This window comes from Molossus molossus, unplaced genomic scaffold (assembly GCF_014108415.1).
Source record: "Molossus molossus isolate mMolMol1 unplaced genomic scaffold, mMolMol1.p scaffold_m16_p_20, whole genome shotgun sequence".
NCBI classification, from domain to species: domain Eukaryota; kingdom Metazoa; phylum Chordata; class Mammalia; order Chiroptera; family Molossidae; genus Molossus; species Molossus molossus.
The window spans coordinates 20,417,314-20,438,080 of record NW_023425356.1 but is presented as its reverse complement, the minus strand read 5'-3'; the positions used below and the strand labels follow the sequence as shown (position 1 = coordinate 20,438,080).

Genomic DNA, 20,767 nt, shown 5'->3' with positions numbered 1-20,767 from the left:
TCGATATTTTTTTCCAGTTATTTTTAAATGGTTGTTACAAGAAGATTTGGGGCTGAAGCAGCGGACAGTACCAGGGATGGGGTTCGGTTGGAAGGTTGGAAGCAGGAGACCCCTTTCAGAGTGACCTGATGGGGAAGCGGCAGCAGCCAGACTCTCTGAGTTTGAATCTTAATTCCTCACTAGAAGAGTCCAAGGTCACATTGAACTCAATAGTACTTAGCCCTCAAGGGAGTTGCCAGTAGGAATAAATGACTTTACAAGTTGTTGGAACAGTAGTTCTTTGCCTGGTGATAATCTTGTTGGTGAATGCTACCACCTGCTGGACACCTGGAGCAAGCCATGCCCCTGGCCTAGGAGGCCTAGGGCTAGGCGCCGGGGTGGGGGATGCTAATCAGAGGAGGAAGGAGGAACTGGGGAGCAATCTGAATGGAGAGGTGTGTGTGTTGTGTTAGCATTATACATGCTGAAGTTTATCAGGATCCAGCAGGCTCAGCCCTGGTTTAGGGCACTGTGGAAAATGAGGAAGGGCCTGGCAGTGTGCCTCAGTGGACTGAGAGGTCCAGGTTCAATTCCCAGTCAGGGTACATGCCTGGATTTCGGGTTTGATCCCCAATAGGGGACATGCAGGAGGCAGCCGATCAGTGTTTCTCACATCAATGTTTCTCTCTCTCTAAAAAATCAATTGGAAAAAAAAAAAAAAAAAGAGAGAGAGAATGGGCCCAAGTAGGAGGGCAAAAGAAGCTCAATTGGCTCAGTGCCTCCCTCCTCTCCTCCTCCTCTCCTCCCCCCCTCCCCTCCTCCAAGCCTGGCCTGAGCCAAGAGGAACCAGCTCCAGGAAAGGTAGAGAGACAGAGAAGAAGGTCAGTGCTAACGTCAGAGACATTCAGATAGGGGGTAAACACAATCTGACCTACATTCATTCATCTATCTTCCACACCCTCCCTCTTCTCACTGGGGTGCCCTTTTCTGGGCATCCCCCAGCTCTCACACTCAGGTAGGACTCCCTTTTCTCCCCCATGATCTCAATTCCTGGGACAGTATATCTTAGTCATTCCCAAATGCTGCTCCAGTTCTGAGCTCTGGCTTTGCCCCGCCCAGGGTGGCACAGGTGTGGAAGGGACAGGCAAGAGAGAGGACACCTTAAAGGCACTCCCAAGCCACATTTCTTTCTTTCTTTTTTTTTTTTTATCCTCACCCGAGGACATTTTTCCATTTTTTGTTCAGGTAGAGTGGGAGGGAGAGAGAGGAACAGAGAGAGAGAAACATCGATGTGAAGGGACACATCGAGTGGTTGCCACCGCACAACCAACCAGGGCCGGGGACAAACTGCAACCGAGGTACGTGCCCTTAGCGGGAACCGAACCTGGGTCTCTCAGGACCGCAGGCCGACGCTCTAACCGCTGAGCCAAACCGGCTAGGGCCCAAGTCACATTTCATCTCTCTTCAGGACAGATGTGGCTGGAGAAGGGAGGTGGGTGGGTGAGGGAGGGTTGATCTCCCTTGTACAGCCCAAAGGAGCCCCCAGGGGAAGGTGACTTACGTTGGTTTCAGTAACAGAACGTTTTCTGGAGTGACTCAGTGATTTGGGTGCGGGCCTTGTTCAGTGACCCTAGCTCCTCCTTAGCCCAGACCTATGAAACTAGTTAGCGGCAGCAGCAGCGTTTTCTGGGGTTGGAGCCCAGGACTCTGCATATTTAACAAGGTACTTCAGGGTTTTTGATGTCTGGTTATTCGGATGCTCTTTTAAGTTTGAGAACCACTACTTCAGGTCTGCTCCAACTAAGACAAGCTGAATGAGCTTCTCCCATACCTGTACGGCCAGAGCAGAGGGAGGAGGGCAGGCTGCAGGCCTGAGTGTGTGTAGGGTGCCAAAAAGTGGAGCTATCCCACTAACGGATAAAATTTATTTTATCAGCAAAAATAAATACATGCAGGGGAGATGGAGACTGCAGACCCGCTGGAGAGCTCCCGAGGAAGAGGTCTGCGTCTAGAGGCTGAGATGAGCAGGCGCCAGAGAGGCCCCTGGACCTAGCCCCCCACCCACGGGGGGCAGCAGGGCAATCAGGGGCGTCTCACACTCCCCCAGCAGCACGTCCCTGCGCAGCCCTGCGCCGCGGTCCAGCACCTTGGCCCTGAGGCTGCGGGCGGCCAGGTCTGGCGGGCCGAGCCCGTCGAAGAAGAAGTCCTCGTTAAAGATGGGGTTGGCGCTGCGCCTGACCACGCGGCTCCGCTGGCCCCGCGGCTGCACGCGCGGCCGCAGCCCCAGCACCACGAAGCAGCCGCCGCCGTTCCCGGCGCCGGCTCGCGAGCGGGGCAGGCCCTCGGCGCTGACCAGGCGCAGCCGCAGCCGCCCGGGCCCGGCCGGGTACTCGGCGGAGAGCCGCAGCTGCCCGCCGCGGGGCCCGAGGCGCAGCACGCTCTCCTTGGTCGGCGGCAGCCGGCAGCACAGGAAGTCCAGGTGGAAGAGCGGCGGCGGCTCCGCGCGGCGCGGGGCGTACGGGCTGGTGTCGGCCGAGCTCGCCTCCTCTGGGGACAACGAGTGCGGCCTGGACGGCCGGGCCCGGGCCTGGCCGGGCCGCGGCGAGCTGAAGGGCGACGAGTCGGGCGACGAGGCCGTGTCGCTGTCGGGGGCCCAGCAGAGGCGCAGGTCCGGGGTGGAGACGTGCAGCCGGGCCGGCGCCGGGCGAAGCCTCTCGGCCGGGGTGGGCGGCGGCGAGTGGAACAGGGACTCGCGCCGGCGCGTGTGCGGGCTCTCCGGCAGGAAGGCCCAGCCTTCGCGGCCCGCCAGGTGCGGCAGGGAGCAGGCCGCAGGGAGGCCGCGCCCGCCCGCCTCGCGCCGGGGCTGGGGCTGGGGCTGGGCGCCCCCCGGGTCCGGGAGCCGGGGCGGAATGAAGAATTGCGGGATGCGGTCGGGGGTGAGGACGTTCGGGCAGGCGCGTGCGGGCGGGCCCGGGGTGCGGCGCTTCGGGAACAGGCTGCCGGGCGTCCACCGGCCCCTGGGCTCCGCGGTCCCCACCCTGTAGCCAGCTTTCTCCAAGAGCCACATGCGGGGGTGATGAAAGTGCGAATTCTGAGGCCAAAGGTTCCGAATGCAGCGTCTTCGTGGAGGCCTGGGGAGTTGGGCTGGACTAGGAGAGAAGAGAGAGCTGGGTGTGATGCTGCGAAAGTACACCAGGCCGTCGGCCGCCGCGGCCTCTCCCCGGGCCCATGGCCAGCGCGGGCCTCTATTTGAGCAGGAGAATCAAGGGCGGCGAAGTCTGGGGGCCCGTGGAGAAATGGAGGGAGCCCTGGGCTAGACACATTTTCAGATGCAAGCCTTGGGACTTCCAAGTGCACAGACTCGCCCGTTGGTACTAAAGATGTCACCCACTTCAGAGTTAGAAGGCCCAACAACCCACTGGAGTCCTAGACTCCTATTAGGAGAGGAGAGTAACACCCGCTTAGGGCCTGTCATTGTAAACAGGGACCCAGGTCCTGAACCCCATTCATACACACACTCCCCCTGGAGGGACACAGACCCTTGGCCGGCCTCCTCTCTCCCGCCCATTCCGAATACTCGGGGTCTCCTCCAAGGTCTAATCTGGAGGCCCTTGGGATCCCGCAGGCTGCCATCCCCTGTCCACCGAAAGCTTCTCCAGGCTGAGCCATCCTTCGGCCGCAGCCCCACCTGCCCCCTCTTGCTCCTCCCTCTCCTTCCCCAGTTGCTCCAGCCAAAAGCTGACTTGCTGCACACCTGGCTGTTGTCCCGCTGGTCCAAGGAGATTCCCGCCCCCGGGGGCGGGGTGGGGGCGCACAGACTCCCACCCGCCTTTAGCCCTGAAGGTCCCTCTCCCGCCCGCCAGCCCCACCACATCCAAAGTTCGCGGGGCGGAGCCGGGCCGCTGGACCGCCCCTCCCACTCTCCATTCTTTTCTCCCTAGGAAACCACTGAGCACAAAGGCGGTATTGATTCTCCGCCACCCCCAGCTGGCTCCCCGAGGCTCCGCCACCTCGCACTCACCCCCGTTGTTCCGACGCTGCCTGGGAGTCTGAGCCCACCGCGGGCTCGGTCGGGTGCCCAGACTGCAGGCCTCACCTCTGGGCCGCCGTTGGGTCTTGGCCTCTGGCCCGGAGGCGTTCAGAGCCCCGGGGAGTAGCTTCCTCTTCGGTTTACTCCCCCAGACCAGTCCTTCTGGGAGGAGCTGGCAGGGGCCTTCGTTGCCTACGTACGACCTCTTTTCCTGGATAAACACCAATCTGTCTCTGTGGCCATCAGCCTGGCCTTCTTAACTCCTTCCTCCAGCCAGGTTTCTCACAGCAAGCCAGCCCTGTGCCCCCGCCTCCTCTGCGAGGCCCGGGCTCCGTGGGGCTTGGGGAGGGCTTCAGGGAAGGGGGAGATGGCCTCCATCCCTCTGTGCTGCGCTGGTGAAGCCCATAGCCACGACCACACAAATCACATCTCTAAAACCCTCCTTGTTGGAATCTGTCTTGGCCTCCATTGTCTCTTTCTGCAGCTATCCCAACAGCTCCAAGACAGAGTGACTTGTAGTGACTAGATCTCTGAATTATACCCGCCGGAGGAAAGGTGACCAGGTTCAAGATTTCTGGACACAGACACTGAGGACAGAGCTGGTTCCATCAGTAGTCCAGGTCAGGCTTGTCTGCGCCCGCCATCCTTGGCAAAAGGTTGTTAAATTGTAAACATGGAGGATGTCCCCTTCTTCCCTCCTATCCCCGCAGGCAGATCCCAGGAAGAACAGGCCATTGCTGACAAAATGAGACCATCACCTGCATACTGGGCAAACCCACCATCCTTTAGTCTCTCAAAGGCATCAAGCTAATTTCTTCCTTAGGACCTTTGCATAGGCTCTCTCCTCTCCTAGGACCTGGAGGTCCTCTCTGACACCCTGCCATCTAAAGTCGGGGCTTCTGTTGTATGTATAGTGTCACAGCACCCCATACTTTTCTTTTATGGTATTGATCACATTTATTCCCCCATGATTTATACAATTATTTCATATCTTGCTAGACTGTAAGCATCATGAGGACAGTGCTTAGAACAGGCAGGTATTCAGTCAGGATTTGTTGAATGAATTAATGATATTAAGCAGAATTGTATCTGAATCAGTTCCTTCCTGCATTCACTGTACTAAATGCAGGGGATAGGTAGAAAGGGGAGGAGTCTAAGGGGAGAGGCAGACAATAATTGTGCAAACAACAACAATAAAGATTATGAAATGCAGGAAATAAGATGATTATTTTGACATCTGATATTTGATGGTTTTGAGGAAGCAAGCATTTCTTTTCTTTTTTAACCCTCACCAGAGGATATTTTTCCACTAACTTTTCAGATAGCAGGGGAGAGAGAGAGAGAAACATTGATGTGAGAGAGATACATCAATTGGTTGCCTCCCACACAACCCCAACCAGGGCTGGGGACCAAACCACAACCGAGGTATGAGGTCCGTGCCCTTAACTGGAATTGAACCCGAGACTCTTTGGTTCACGGGCTGACACTCTAATGGTTGAGCCAAACTGGCCAAGGTGCAAGCATTTCTTTTGTGAAGATTAATGGCAACCCCCAGGCCCTCCATTCCTGTGGCTCCTGACTCAGTTCAGCTCTGGTGTAGTGTCTGGGGAGGGTGGTCTACATACAGAGCTGCAGCCTCTTAGAACTCATGGCTTTGGCACCAGTTGACAGGCTGGGGATCTGGGCTCTGTGACATGCTATCTGTGCTGTGTGACCTCTGGTAGGTAACTTCATCTCTCTGGGGTTCACCTTACCCATCTGGAAAATGGAGAGACGATACTTAATTCTCAGAGCTGGCATGAGGATTACATGAGATCGTATGGGCATCAATTAGGCTGACTTCTGCTAAAGTACAAGAAAACAGAGAACCCAACTCTGTCTGACCTGACAAAAAGCACATTTTTGACTTCTATAATAAGCCCAGAGGTTGGTAGGATTCAGGGGAGTTTGATTCTCTGGCTTTATTCATTCATTTATTCATTCATGTTCTTTACTATGACAAGCACTGTGCTGGACTCTGGGGACATAGCAATGAGAAAACAGATAAATCTCCTGGCCAGATGGAGTTTATACTTTAGTGAGGAAAGAAAGACAATAGACCAAAATAATAAAAAATAATTTATTAGATGGAAATCAGTGTTGGGGAGAAAATTAGAGTAGGGAAAGCTCATAGAGGGTGTCAGGAGACGACACAATTTTAAATAGAGTGGTCAGAGTGGCCACCTTGAGAATATAACATTTCAGAGATGATATGGCGGAGGGAGGGAGGATATGTAAGGGAAAAAACATTCTATGCAGAAAAAAATTGCAAAAGCAAAGGCTCTGAGTTAGAAGCATGCCTGGAGTGTTCAAGGAGGCAAAGAGGCCAGTGTAACTGGAACAGAATAAATGAGGGGGAGATGAGGTCAGACTTTGTTGGGGCTTGTAGCCACTGTGACAATTTTAGCTTTTAGTTGTAGTGAGCTGAGGAGTGGTATGACGTGACATGTGTTAGAGGGTTGCTCTGGTGGCTATGTTGAGGCTAGAATGAAAGAGGATAAGGATATAAGTAGGGAGACCAGATAGACTATTGAAATAATCTTTGCACGAGATGATTAGGGCATGGATGAAGGTTGTAGTAGTCAGTTTCTGGATATATTCTGAAGATAGAGTCAATAGGATTTCCTGATGGATCTACCCCTGTCTGAAGGTGAAGTATTAGGAGCTCAGTTTTGGATTTATTAAATTTGAGATGCCTATTAGCTGTCTAACTAGAGATATTGAGTAAGCAGTTGAATATAAGAACCTGGAGCTCAGAGGAGAGATCCAGACAGGAAGTATAAATGTGGGCACCAAGCGAAATGTAGATGGAATTTAAAGTCATGAGACTTGATGAAGTGTAGGTAGAAAAGAGAAAGGATCCAAAGATCGAGTCCTGGATGCTCCAACATTTAGCGGTGAAGAGAAGGAGGAACCCGTTACACCAGATGCTGCGGAAGGTCTGGTAAGATGAGGACTGAGAACCGACCATCGGATTTAGCAATGCAAAGTCATTGGTGACTTTGACAAGAGTGGTTTCAGTAGAATGGTGGAGGCAAACGCCAGGTGGCGTGGCCTTGAAAAAGAATAGGAGGAAGAGAGAGAGCAAAGACAACTCTCTTGAAGTTTGCTGAAAGAGAAGAGAGAAGTAAGAGGGCAGTGTAATCAAGAGAGAATTTTTTAAATGACAAATAATGGTGTGCTGATGGGAAAGACCTAATAGAAAGGGGAAAATTGATAGTGCAGAAGAGAGAAAAGAGAATTTTTGGAGCCATATTCCCGAGTAGACAAGAATAGGTGTCATGCATAAGAAATAGATCTTGCCTGTTGTGTGGACCTTTCACCCCCAGTTACTGGAGAGAAGGTAGAATAAATGGGTGGAGGTTGTAGGTGGAGAGATGTGGTGGTGGGAGCTTATTCTCTCTGGATGCTTCCAATTTCTCAGTGAAACAGGAAGCAAGGTCACTAGCTGAGAGTGATGATGGAGAGGAGGTGGTATGAGGGGTTTAAGTAGAGAAGACCAGGATTGGAACAGTCACCTAGGAGAGCAGGTGAGCGAATGGTGTAGGGAACTGCAGGATGACTGCCGGGCAGCATTGTGATCCCACTGTAAGATAGTGATCATGACTTTGAAGTGAGACTGGACAACATGGTTGTGTTTCTTCTCTAGCTGGGTTCAGCCGTGCAGTGTGCAGGGGGACATGGGCAGAGATTTGGATTTAGCCAAATTTTTGACAGTTCACTTTCCTGCTCCCTCTCTCCTCCCATTTTCTTCTCTTGGTGGATATTAAATTTAAGGTGCATACAAGAGTGCTCACCACCTGGGCTGTACAGCAGTGGGATTGAAAACCTGCTACAGATAATCCACAGCTGCTACTAGGGTCCAGTCAGGAAATCAGGTAGGTGGTTCAATAGATGGAGTATAGTTTTTTATTTTTATTTATTTCCTTATTTTTAATCCTCACCTGAGGATATTTTTTTCCCATTTATCTTCAGATAGAGTGGGAGGGAGGGAGAGAGAAAGAGAAACATCGATGTGAGAGAGACACATCGATTGACTGCCTCTTGCACGACCCAGACCAGGGCTGGGGACCAAACTGTAACCAAAGTACATGCCCTTGATTGGAATCGAACCCGCGACTCTTTGGTCCACGGGCTGACGCTGTAACCGCTGAGCCAAACTGGCCAGGACAACAGAAGGGGTTTAACTTGTTATAAAGGTGTTGGAAGAGCTAAAAAGGCAAATAGGATGGTGAGGGCTGTCTAGCAGGATCTGTAACCATGGAGACACAGCCACTACTTGAATTGCTTCCCAAAGCAAAGAGAAGGGGAGAAATACCCTGACTTCTCCCTACCTCCCATCTTCCCATCTGCCACCAGAGCCTTCCAAAGCCAGATGACAAAAGAGGCTGGGAAATGTGGTTTGTGGGCACTGGCCCTCTGCAGTCTCAGGCAGAGTAGGGAAAGGGTGGGGGAACAATCAAGCAAACAACTGGCACACCAAGTAGCCAAACGTTGACATAATTAGGGCAATAAGATGTCAGACCTGGAAGAAACTTGGAAGTCGCCTTATCTAACCTCTTATTTTTATAGAGCCAGAAAGAAATAATGTGCCAAACAGTGGCAGAGCCACAACTAGGCTCCAGATCTTCTAACTCAAAGAGCATTATTCTTTCTTATACCCTAGGGGTCTTCATATTGAGTGGAGTTGATCCCTTGAATGAGGACTCAGAGTGCCACCTTCTCACTTCTTCCAGAACCATTGCTGCCACACCTCAAGAACTTCACCGGTGACTCAAGGGCCCTGACCTATATTTTTTCTGGTATTAAAGGACACTTGGAGGACTGGGCATTACAGAGTGCTTTCCTGAGTTCAAGACAAATGAAGGGGCAGAGGGGGGACAGGTCTTTCCTCTAGGTAGTCAGGCAACTGCTACATGATTCCCTGGCCTGTTGGGTTTCGCTAAGCTGTCTGTCCCATGGCCTTGTGTGGTGGGTGGTCTCAGGCAGCATGGCGGCCACCAGTGCTCACAGGTGCTGGCAGTTGATGGTGTTGCTGATATATTGTATCTTGAAGCTCTGGTTCCTCACCCAGGACCTGTGCTAAATGACCTAGCTTTATGGTCTCCAATCCAGGAAGAGCTGGTATCAGCTACTGATGTCTCCTGCTTTCTTGAACTGGTCTTTCTTTAAAAAATTTTTTTTTTCTTTATTGATTTTAGAGAGAGAGAGGAAGAGAGAGATAAAAACATCAATGAGGCCCTGGCCGGTTTGGCTCAGCGGTTAGAGCGTCGGCCTGCGGTCCAGAGAGACCCGGGTTCGGTTCCCGCTAAGGGCACGTACTTCGGTTGCAGTTTGTCCCCGGCCCTGGTTGGTCGTGCGGGTGGCAGCCACTCGATGTGTCCCTTCACGTCGATGTTTCTCTCTCTCTCCCTTCCTCTCTCTCCCTCCCACTCTATCTGTACAAAAAAAAAAAAAAAAAAAAAAAACATCAATGAGAGAGAACACTGATTGGCCGCCTCCTGCATGCCCCCACTGGGGATTTGGCCAACAACCTGGGCATGTGCCCTGGCCAGGAATTGAACTAGTGACCTCTTGGTGCATGGGTCATTGCTCAACCACGGAGCCACCAGCTAGGCTTGAACTGGTTTTTCTTACAATTGCAATATTCACTCTGGTTTCTCCCACCACTTGACTCAGGCATCTGAAGAACACATAGCCTCTGCTTCAAGCAGAATAAGCTGGCATCTTGGCCTGGATGGCCTGTTGGATTCCAACTCATCTACCGCGGCAGTAGTTGCTTGCATTCCAGATGAATGCACTACACACGGGAATTGAGTTTTGAAGTGTGGAGGCAGCAACTCCCTTTGTTTCTGCCTAGAAAGCTGCAATACTTGGCCTCTTGGGAGAGAAGAGGCATCTGTCAAAGCCCTAGACACTAAGAAGTGTTCCAGTAGCTGATGACCTTATTTTCCTTACCAAGATCCCTGCCTGTCCACCTGGCTTTATCCAGTCAAGGCTGTCTGTCACTCACTGCCTGGCTGAGCCTTGCCTGAGAGCCTCGGTAGATTTCCAGCTCCTGCCTGTTTCTCTCAGAAACTGGCCTCAGCAGAGAAGTGCCAGGATGCATTCAACCTGTTTTAATATGGAAACTTAAGTATAACGGTTTTCTTTTTCTTCAATGCATAAGAAGGATGGAATATATTTCCCTTCTTTTCTTGGAGTGTTTAAATGAAGATTAGGCACTTCTTGACCACAAATAAAGGATAATCAGGTATTTGGTATATAATGCTTTAAACTCTGGGTTTGCAGATTATCAAGGGCAACTGTGAAAGCACAAAAGGAGAAAGGGGCCTGGCTGGTGTGGCTCAGTGGTTGAGCATCGACCCATGCAGCAAGAGGTCACCAGTTTGATTTCCGGTCAGGGCACGTGCCCAGGTTGTGAGCCCGACCCCCAGTGTGGGGCATGCAGCAGGTGGCCAATCGAAGTTCTCTCTCATTGATGTTTCTATCTCTCGCTCCCTCTCCCTTACTCTCTCTCAGAAAAAAAATGTGCAAAAAAGGAGAAAGGGGTTTTTATGTGAGTTTATAGGGGAGGGGATAGTTTTTTGCCACAAGAGCTTTGGCTATGGCCTGTGATAATGTCTCTAGCTTTTGGAGGGCACTAGATTAAGGCCCTTCAAGTTCATGTTCAGCAATCCTTTGCTTGTTATTCAAAATTAATGGCTTTGGAAGCCTGTGGTCTAGTTTGCCATCTCTTGGCCTGCCAGGATCGGGGCAACACAATGAACTACAAGCACATGCTGGTTGGAGTGAGGGGGAGCTTTGCAAGGGAGTAAATGCTCCAGATCTTTGGACGCAGTCCCATTTATTTGCAGATTGGTGTGCCACACCAGCCAGGCCCCTTTTTCCTTTTGTGCTTTCACAGTTGCTCTTGATAATCTGTAAACCCAGAGTTTAAAGCATTATATATCAAATACCTGATTATCCTTTATTTGTGGTCAAGAAGTGCCTAATCTTCATTAAACACTCCAAGGTTCCCCCAGGTTACAAGTGTATTTATGTAAATTATTTCCTTGAGATGGCATCTCTGCAAACCATACAGCCTAGCCTTGTCTCTTGCTTTTCACGGTAGAAAGAAACTTTGAAGCTAAAAAATAACAAACCCAGACATTCCTGAGTCCTATGACCCATTTGTCCACTTGAGGCGGTCTCTAGCCATTGTCATGCAAACCTTATCTTATTCACATGCAAAAGAAGCAAGCAAGGCAGTCTTCCTGTCTATCCACACAGTTGGGACAGTCAAATTTGTCTGTCCACACACACACTTTGATCCTAGACTGGCCAGGCTGTGAGAATGCATATCACAAGGTTACAAATCATCCATCTACCAAAACCTTGATCCACCTGCCTGATCCACATGCCTCCCCGCCACTCCTGAATTTGTGCACAGCTCTCCCACCCTGCTGCACGCCACAAAGGACTTCATCCTCTCAGATCCACTGACTCCCTAGCCCCAGTCCCAGATCCTAGAACCTCAGTTTAGGCCTGAACTTGAATTCTGCACTTGACAGAATAAGGGTTTAGGCATAGACTCTTCCTTCTTCTGCTGAGCCTCCTCTCAAACTGAGGCAGTGGCTGCTAGCTACTCGCCAAACCTTTCTTCTGTATTTGACCATATTTTCCAGCCAACCTCCCTTGCAGTTTCGTGGGGCCTCGTGACTGAGTTCTGGCCAATGGAAACACTCTGACACCCAAACACCTTCCTTGTGATTCTATCTTTTCTCTGGATGTCAGTACCCAGGATGAAGATGGCAGAGCTTTTGTTTAGCCCGATTTCTGAATGACTCCTAGACACCACCCACTGGACTTTCGTGAATGAGAAGCACATTCTATTTAAGACACAAGTTAGGCTATGGATATGTAAAGATTTCTCTGTTTCAACATTTGGCCTTACCAGATCTAATAAAATCCTTTATGAGATGTCCCTGGGAGCTCTCAGTCTTTGGTAATACTTCTCTAGTCCTTGCCATCTTCCTGGACATCACCTCCACCTACTGGCCTTGGTGGAATCCTGCCTGTCCCTGTGAAAGCTGCTGTTTTCCGCTCTGTCCTCCATAGGTACCGCTGTTCTGACGTATCCCACCAATGCCCCTGGGTCTTGCCAGTTGGCTCACACCTTCCTTTTACCCCAGGTTGGTGCCACTCCAGTCACCTGTTTTCCACCAGCAGCTGGGCCTTCAGCATGCTCGACCCACATGTATTTAGTCAATTTGTTTTCCTGATCCTCACAGTGACTTATCCAATTCACTATCCCTCCAGACCTCTTTCCTTTCTGCTGGTCTTGCCTGCTACTTCACTGAGTAAGCCGAGGAGCTCTTGGGTGAATCCCTCCACTTCCTGTCCTGCTCTGCACATGCTCCTCCTTCCTTTTGGCCTGAGAATCGTGCGATGCTCTCCTGTGACTCCTGTCTCCAATGTGCTCTTGATCCATCTCTAAGACCAGATAGCTCTTTTGTTGGATGGCACCTTTATCTCTGAGTTTCAGCTTCTTTCAAAAGAATTTATAAATATACCTAAAGCTTTTTCTTTAAATAACATTATAACAACAAAATTCCTAGAAAGAATCATCTCAATTCAATTTGTCATTTCCACTCATTTTTTAATCCACCATAATCTGGAATTTGCTCCCACCTCCTAGCAAAGGAGACGACCACCTTCCTCATGGCCAAACCCTAAAGCCTCTATGTCTTGCCTTCTCATTAGCATTTGATATGGCTGAACTCACCCTTGTAAGGACGGTCACTGCCATCCTGCTTCCAGCCTCCTTAGCAGGCCTTTGGTCCCCTGGCTCCAATGTTAAGCCTTAGTCTAAGCAGTGGTTCTATCTCTGACCCCTTTCCCTGTCCTTTCTCTCTCTCCTCCTCTTACCATTGCTTCCCTCACCTACTCCTCACTTTCATTCTGCATAATCCACTCCCAGGAGTCGCCTGTGCTATATATTGGTGATTTACAAATGAACTCAGTTGCTCATCAGTCTTGAGCTCCAAATCACAACATCCAGGTGCCTCCTGGCGCTCGCCACGTGGTCAAAGTTCCATGGGCACTTCAAGCTCAGTGCATGTGACACTGAACTTCTCATCTCCTCAAACCTACTCCTCTATATTCCCAATCACGCCACCTGGAACCACCAAGCCTGAAGGCTCCCCTTCACAGGTCCACTGCACCCAAGCAGTGGCAAAGTCCTGTGTGGAATTGTTTGTGGCATTTCCCATGTCTCATCTCCACAGCTCTGAGCCTCTCAGGCCCTTACAATCTCTAGTTCGGAGCCCTGCAGGGGTCTCCTAACCAGAGCCCCCACCTTCAACCTTGCTGACCTCTTACTGCAACCAGAGTTATCTTTCTGAGAAAATAAAACATGTCATTCTCCAGCCCAAGCTCAGTGAAGGCATCCCATTGCTTACGAGACAAAGTTCAAGCTCCACAGCAGGGTTTGTGAAGCCTTCCATGGCCTGCCTTTGTCCCCGCCCCCTTCTCTTTCTGGACACACCTGCCCCACTCAGCCCCTTGCTGTTCTCCAAGGTCACTGTGCCCTTTCACCCTTCAGTGCCTTTGCTCTTACTATTCCCTCTGCCTGGAGTACCCTTTGCCCTGCCTGCCTGAAGAACACTGCTTGATTTTTTAGACTCTGTTTAAGAATAGCTTCCTGCTTTCATAGAATAAAATCAACCCATCTCCCTGTCTGCACTGCACCCAGGAGAGAAGCCGGGGTGAGGGGGAGCTGGTGGGGCGCTCTATGCTTTCAGCTCCTGGCCAGTGGTTGTGCATCTCAAGGCCGGGGTCCTGCCTTTTCATTGCTGTGTGCTGGGTGCCTCACTCAGCGCCCGGTGCTTGGCAGGGCTCAGTACATCTCTTCTGTTGGTGTCGACTGGGAAGGTGGGCATGTGGGAGGCCCTGGAAGGATTTTAATTCCCAACTACAGAGGGGTCATGGGCTGAGAATGGAGCTGTGAGACTTTATTTGCTCAGAGAAAAGTGCCCTCTCCTCCACCTCATCAGCCGCTCCCCTGGGGAGCCCTCCTCCCTGCGGTGGGTCCCAGGCAAGCAGGACTGTCAGAGGCAGGCTCTCCTGAAGGCAGAGGGACTGTTACTCCTGTTCCAGCTGCAGCTGAAGGAAAACACCTGCAAGACAAGGGCGCGCCGGGTGGCAGGAGTGAGCAGAGATGGCAAGAGCTTGGTGGGGTGCTCTGGGCATCTGCCCCCAGTTACCCAGTACCTGGATCCTGGTCTGGGGTACAGGCTGGGCAACTCACACATAGAAAAAAATCCTAGTTGATCTTGCTCTCACTTCACCTGTGTCTACAGCAGTGCCAATCCCAGGCTGAAGAGCTGGGCCCAGGTTGGGACTGGATCTGTAGCATTCGTTCTCCTGTCTGTCCTGGGGCTGGTGGTGGCAGGACAAGGCCTGGGCTGAAAGACCTCTTACCTGAGGACTTGGCATAGACTGTCTTCTGGTCTCTGCTCTGGGTGACGCAGGACATGTAAAGCTTCTGGTCCTCAATCTTGTCCACGTCAACGTTTAGCACCGCCAGAGAGCCCACGGGGATCAAGCTGGGAGAGCCGGTGGCTTAGCCCATCCCTCACAGGAACCCCTGGCCCTCATCCCTTCACCCCATCCTGCCTCAAGGACTTCAGTGGCTCTGGGCCCACCTGCCAGCTCCCAGAGTTGGATGGCAGAGGTTTTCTGGCACCAGGCCACGGAAGGAGAGTGACAGACTCCTGCACCCCAACTGCCAAGCATGGCCACCCCCCCAGTAACGAAAAGGGCACGATTTTGGCCAACGCCGTGAGGATCCTACTTACTTTTTGAACCTGATGCTGAGGCTTAGTGTGAAGAGTCCCTCTCCAGCCAGGTAGGCAGTTTTAGAAAAGGTCTCGTCCATCATGGCTGCCAGGGACCCTCCGTGGGCAAACCTGGGGCGGGGGCAGGAAGCAAGGCTGGGCTGCGGCACTGGGCAGACGGCGCCCTGGGCCTTCCCGTAACCCTGAGGTGGACCCACTGCGCCTCCACCTTTCCCAGGAAGGAAAGGAAACAGCTGGATCCCATCTGATCAAACCAGTCAAAATCAGCTGCTGCTTCAGCATGTACTAGCAGCCACTGGTACAATTACTTATTTCACCAGGAAAAAAGATTTTTTTAAACAGAGTTAATAGAAAAACATTTATGTGATTCATCACCTAATTGCTGGCAGTAACTGACAGAATTTGAAAAGGTGCACAGGGTGGACAGGCCCCCAGACGATCTGGTTTAGTCTCTGAGGAATGGGCCAACCCTCCCCTTTGCAGTCACCAAGGCCCAAGCGTCCACATTTTCAAGTCAGGTAACTGTGACCCAGAAAGTAACTTATGACCCCTAAACTTCCGATAAAATGGACTCCCGCGCGCTGCCTGGGAAAGGCCGGGGCCCCTTCAGCAGGCTTGGCAAGCGGCTGCTGGATTTGAAGGGTGTGAAACTCTCCTTCTCGCTGGGTAAGCCGACCTTTATGCCAAAGCTTCTTCATTGTGGGTTAAGTTGGGGAAAACAAAAAGGTACCCGACTTTAGAATATAGATAACACAAACCAGATTTAAGTTTCTGATTTTCAAAAGTACAATTCCAATTCTCTCTGGACCGGGTCACCTGTCCCTGCTGTACCGCAAGGGTTACCCACCGCCCTGCCACCAGCAGGCTTCCCAGAGCCGGGCCATGGGCCTGCACCCGTCTGGTGGGACTCCTTGCACTGCCTGTTTGATCTTGAGCAAGTTGCGAAACACTTCTGAGCCCTAGTTTTCCACTATGATTGTGAATAAAAATAATCTCTATCTTATTGGAGTACTGAGGTAATGTTTTACAAAACCTCACGCACACTTCTAGTCACTTCACGAGAACTTAAACCGGCTGCTCTTCCCTCACTGTCCTCACTGGCCAGGCAGGGACCATCGGCCAAGTGTGTCGATTCCGGGGGGTAGCTCTTGGCCAGCCTACGAAACTCTCTGACTTCTCTTAAACTACAGTTGAGTCCTTCTCAGACCTTGGGACCCTAAAGCTGCTTCTTATCCCTCCTTTCTCTCTCTCCCTTACAGGAACTCCAGCACCACCAACAGCCTTTAGTGATTGTCCAAGGAGGAACAGGGGTGGAGGAGAAGGCAGACAGCTACGGACTTGGTGGTCCAGGGGCCTCAGGCAAGAGGCTCAGGGCCAGCCTGATTTCCCTTGGGGTGTATGTGTGTCTGGGGAAGTTCTTTCCTGGCTCTCTTCCGGGTTTGGAGGCAGCAGAGTACAGCGGGGAGAGCGATGGACTTGGAGCCCCAATTCCTGGACTAGAGTGCTGACTCTGAGCTTGATTGCCAAATTACCTTGGGCAAGTTACCTTACCTCTGTGTCTCGGTTTGCCCATGGGTAAAACGTGAAGTGTGGATAAATGGTGTGCGATAGCTATATTGTGCTTTATGGTTCATGAGCACATACACATAGGCCCATAATATACCTCTTAGCCAGTCTGGCCGGTAGATATTATTGCCTCGGGTTTTAGGTAAGGAGACTGAAAGCCAGAGGTTAAATTGCTTGTTTGGGGGCCCAAGGTCAGCAGCAGAGCAGGACTGGAAGCGGGCTCCTCATTCCAGATCTTGTCCTCTTTCAAGTTCACCACATCCCTCTCAAAGGGGCCTCTAAAACCCCTTCTTTAAAAAAAATTTTTTTCTTTATTGATTTTAGAGAGAGAGGAAGGGAGAGGAAGAGAGAGATAGAAACATTGATGAGAGAGAACATTGATTAGCTGCCTCCTGCAAGCCCCCCACTGGGGATCGGGCCCACAAGCCTGGGCATGTGTCCTGGCCGGGAATTGAACTGGCAGCCTCTTGGTGCATGGGTCTACGCTCAACCACTGAGCCACACTGGCTGGGCTAAAACCCCTTCTTCACAATGGGACTGGATCAGATGGCCCGATGTCCTTCCAGTCCAGTGCAACTCCCACCCAGCTCCTCAGGGAGAGGTCCAGTCCCCCATCCACCTGCTGAGCCGAGCCTAGAAAGCGGCCAATGATGTCCACCTTGGCTCTCCCTGTGGTCTTACCCGGGGGCCCCCTCCAAGTAGGGTCCTGGTTGGAAAAGACAGACAGACCTCTTCTTGGATGGGTGAAAAAAGATGACATACTCATAGCCTTGTCCTTCCACTTGGATGCACCTGGTGAAGATGCGCCAGTCCCTTTCGTCTGGGGAGAGATGAGCAGTGTCACAGCTGGAGAGGAGAGTGCATGAGGCGCGGACCCGCTCAGGATGCGGCGCCATCATTCAGCACATGGGTTGAGCCCTGAGTCGGCCCAGGGTCAAGGAGAGAACCAGAGGGCACCCACATTCCACCCTCAGGGGCCTTCAGTCGAGGCTAGAGGCAGAGCGCTAGCCCCAGGGAACCTGGGCCCGAGGGAGAAACACTCAGGAAGTTCCCTGGCTGAGGGTGGGGACAGGGTCAGTGTCAGATCAAGACTCTAACAGACTTTAAACATTAAAAAAATTTAAAAATGCAACTCTTGTAATTCACATATAGTAATTCAAAATAACAATACCAAACAGCAAAGCAAGTGCAGAAAAGTCCACCAAAATTCTTTTTTTTTTTCCCGAAGACGACTACAACTAGATCCTTTTTGGATGGATACCAAGTTTTTAAAAAAATTATTTTGGTGCTTCTGCCTTGTTCCATAAACCCAGGGGTAGTCTGTGTACTGTACCACCCATTCATTACTGGGCAGGAAAACCATAATATGAATGAATGAGAGAAAACACAACCCCCCTCCACCCCCCCGCACGTACAAGAAAGATAGAGGTAAAAAGCTCTATCAATCTGATCGGTGGGTGTTTCAGGAAAGCCGGTCTGGGCCTAGCAGAGCGTGGATGGTGGGCCAGGCCTGCCCTGGGAGAGGGGGCCCAAAAGCCTGTCCGGCTGGGGGAGGGGGATTTGGGACGCGGCAGGGCAGAGGGCTGAGCTGGCAGTTCTCCAGTGAGGCCGCTAGGGCGCGCTCTCCTTTCAGATAAGCGGAGAGGATGCTCGCTCGCCTGCCTGCGGTGGAGTTAGACAGCGGAAAGAGCTTCTGGCGGAGAACTGGATAGGAGCTTGTGAGTTTCCTTCCCCAGCATCTTTGAACGCAGGGAAAGGGGCTGGCTGAACCGATTCCGGTGGGCTGGGACACCTGTGCTGATGTGACCTCTCAGGCCAGTCCTTACCCGAGGTAACTGCTAATCCAGATGGGAGCTTGAGCCCCTGGATGTGGTCTCTGTTGGACTTGAAAGAGGGCAGTTTGATCCAGCCATCGGCCTTGGTCTTCTCCAGAAATTCCTGGTACAGGCTCAGCATGTCTGGACACCAGCTAGCATTGGGAAGGGCATAATCCTTTAAGTCTGTCTCCTTTGGGCAGAATCTTGAGACCTGGGTAAGAAAAATCAGGGAGACTAGACAGTTTTCTGGGGGTGGGGTGGGATGAGGACTGTTGCTTGGGCTGTGGGACTTCTAGGTCATGTGCTCCTGCATTCTTGGGTTCCTCAATCCCTTCCACCAGCGCTGGCTTGAGGGAAATGGCCTATCTTCCTTGCAGAGGGTTTGGGGACCCCTGTGGGTGACTGGGCAAGGGGACCCTAAAGCACAGTGTAAGGGAAGGAAAGGAATTAGGGGTGACAATTAGGGGCATGCTGCTTGTGGTTGTGCCTTCCAATTGTCCTGTTTTAGGGGAGAGATAAACCACAGAACTTATATGCATGTATGTGTAACCAATGGACATAGACAACAATGCTGGGGACAGAGATGGGGACCGGGGCGGGGTGGATCGAGAGGAGGGTGTCCAGGGGGGAAAAAGAAGAAACATCTGTAACAAAAATAAATTAATAAAAATAATTAAAAAAACCCTAAAACCTGTGAGCTGTTCTTTGAGGCTATGAATTGCTGGTATTAGCCCCACAGTAGAGATGGGGAAACAGGGAATATGGCTAAGGCTGCCCAGCTTGTGAGTGTGAGAGCTGATGGTCAGACAAGAGCAGTTCTGAGAGACTGCCTTCCCTGGGGGGTTGAACACAGTTGGTGAGGACGATGGTTACCACCTCTCTCCTCAGGGGCTTCTTCAGCTCTGCTCACAGCTGTGGGGCTGCCCCAGCAGGGTGCAGCTTTGAAACCTGTTCGGGTGCCTGGAGAGGTGTGGCACAACCTGTGGATGAGGAGTCCCCTGATGCCTAGGCACCAGTCAGAGCTGGGGGCAGTAAGCCAGGGGCTTGCCAGGACTACACACAGGATCCTCTGTCTAGGGACGCCTCAACTCAGCTGCAGCAGTCTGAGTCCCCCTGGAGGACAGGGATTACTCCGGTGGCCACACAAAATTGAGACCAGGACAGAAGTGTCCTGGTGGTCTGTTTTGGATCTAGGCTACTTGGTATCCCAAAAGCACCTTCCCTTTGCCAAATCAAATAGCTCCCCAACACACTGCCCACCTGCTCAAACCACAGCCTGAGAAAAGGAGATTGGGAGTGTTCCTTATGCCCTACGCCTCCAGGAGAAAGGCTGTCTATCTGGCTGAGATGGGAACTCACCAGGGAATCTGTGGAGGATCCGAATGCCGAGGTGGGGTTGAGTCTGGGCAGGATGCAGGAGGCACCAAGAAGGGCTCTGTGGTGGCTGAGTCTTGCTGCCCCTTGGAAGCCTCTCCTTAGCATGGCTGAGCACTGGGATCCAGTCGGCAGGGCTGCTGGCTGACTCTGATGAAGCAACAAGGTGAGAGCACTTTTCAGCTGCACCTTGGGGCTGTCGGTGCAGTCCCCTGTCAGGCCTCTCCATTCTGTCACAAGCTTTCATCAGCAAGCTTCCACTGCAGGTGATCCAACAAGACCAGGCTGGTTTGAGACAGCACTCATAGGTGTTTGGAGCCTTAGCTGGTCCCGAGCCCCACCCAGTGCTTGGGGAGGGGCAGATGATGCTTGAGCAAGAATGCATAGCAGGACTGACTTGAGTTCAGAAAGAAGTATTTGTTAAAAAACCAAAAGTATATAAAAGTACATAAAAATGCATAAAATAATGGAGGCTTGGAGAGCTGCCCTGGAGTTGGGGGTGGGGGACCCAAGAGAATTCCCAGAAAGATAAGGGAAGGCTGTGTCTTGATTGTAGTGTTTGGTGGTGTGTCTGTGTATGCTGGTGTGTTTGTGGCGTGTGCTCTTAAAGCTCTGCTGTCATTCCGGGACTCAGGGAACCAACACACAGCCCTTAGCCCCTTATTTTATCCCAGACAAGGGGTAGCAAGCACAGGGAAGCCTCCACCTGCTGGTCCTGGGCAGGGATAGGTGGAAAAGAGGTGGCTTTGAGTGGGGGAGGGGGAGTGCTCAGCCCGCCTCTGCAAGTGCTCAGCCAGGACTTTTTGGGTGGTGTTTCTTCTTTTGTGTGAAAACTGCCAGTTTTCAAGTAAAAGTCCCAGTTTCTAGTTCACTAGAACAGAGCATGTTTAAAGGTCAGAACTGTGCAAAGGTGGAATGATAATAATGATGATGATGATGATATTTTGGTAGGTTCTGAAAGATCAGACGGATGTAATATGGAAGTGTAGAGGTTTTGTCCCACCGTCAGAAGACCAGAATGTAAATGCTTTCCTCATCTCTGAAACATCCTCAAGGACTGGGGAACCAGCTATTTTGATCGATTCAGGTTCTGCCAGCCTACGTGTGTGAAGCCTCAGGGG

At 51.7% G+C, this 20,767-nt stretch overlaps 2 protein-coding genes across 2 annotated transcripts; both read right to left on the bottom strand.

Annotated features, from left to right (window-relative positions):
- Window positions 1-1,987: 1,987 nt before the first annotated feature.
- C2CD4D (C2 calcium dependent domain containing 4D) lies at window positions 1,988-3,046 on the bottom strand. The gene has a single exon (XM_036271965.1). The coding sequence runs from the start codon at window positions 3,044-3,046 to the stop codon at window positions 1,988-1,990; it is 1,059 nt and encodes a 352-aa protein (XP_036127858.1).
- An 11,025-nt stretch (window positions 3,047-14,071) lies between these two features.
- On the bottom strand, window positions 14,072-19,783 carry THEM5 (thioesterase superfamily member 5). The gene is made up of 6 exons (XM_036273337.1): window positions 19,632-19,783; window positions 18,282-18,483; window positions 17,137-17,275; window positions 14,890-15,000; window positions 14,513-14,637; window positions 14,072-14,208 (listed from the first exon to the last, which is right to left on the bottom strand). The coding sequence occupies exons 1-6, from the start codon at window positions 19,752-19,754 to the stop codon at window positions 14,174-14,176; spliced, it is 735 nt and encodes a 244-aa protein (XP_036129230.1). The 5' UTR covers window positions 19,755-19,783; the 3' UTR covers window positions 14,072-14,173.
- Window positions 19,784-20,767: the final 984 nt, after the last annotated feature.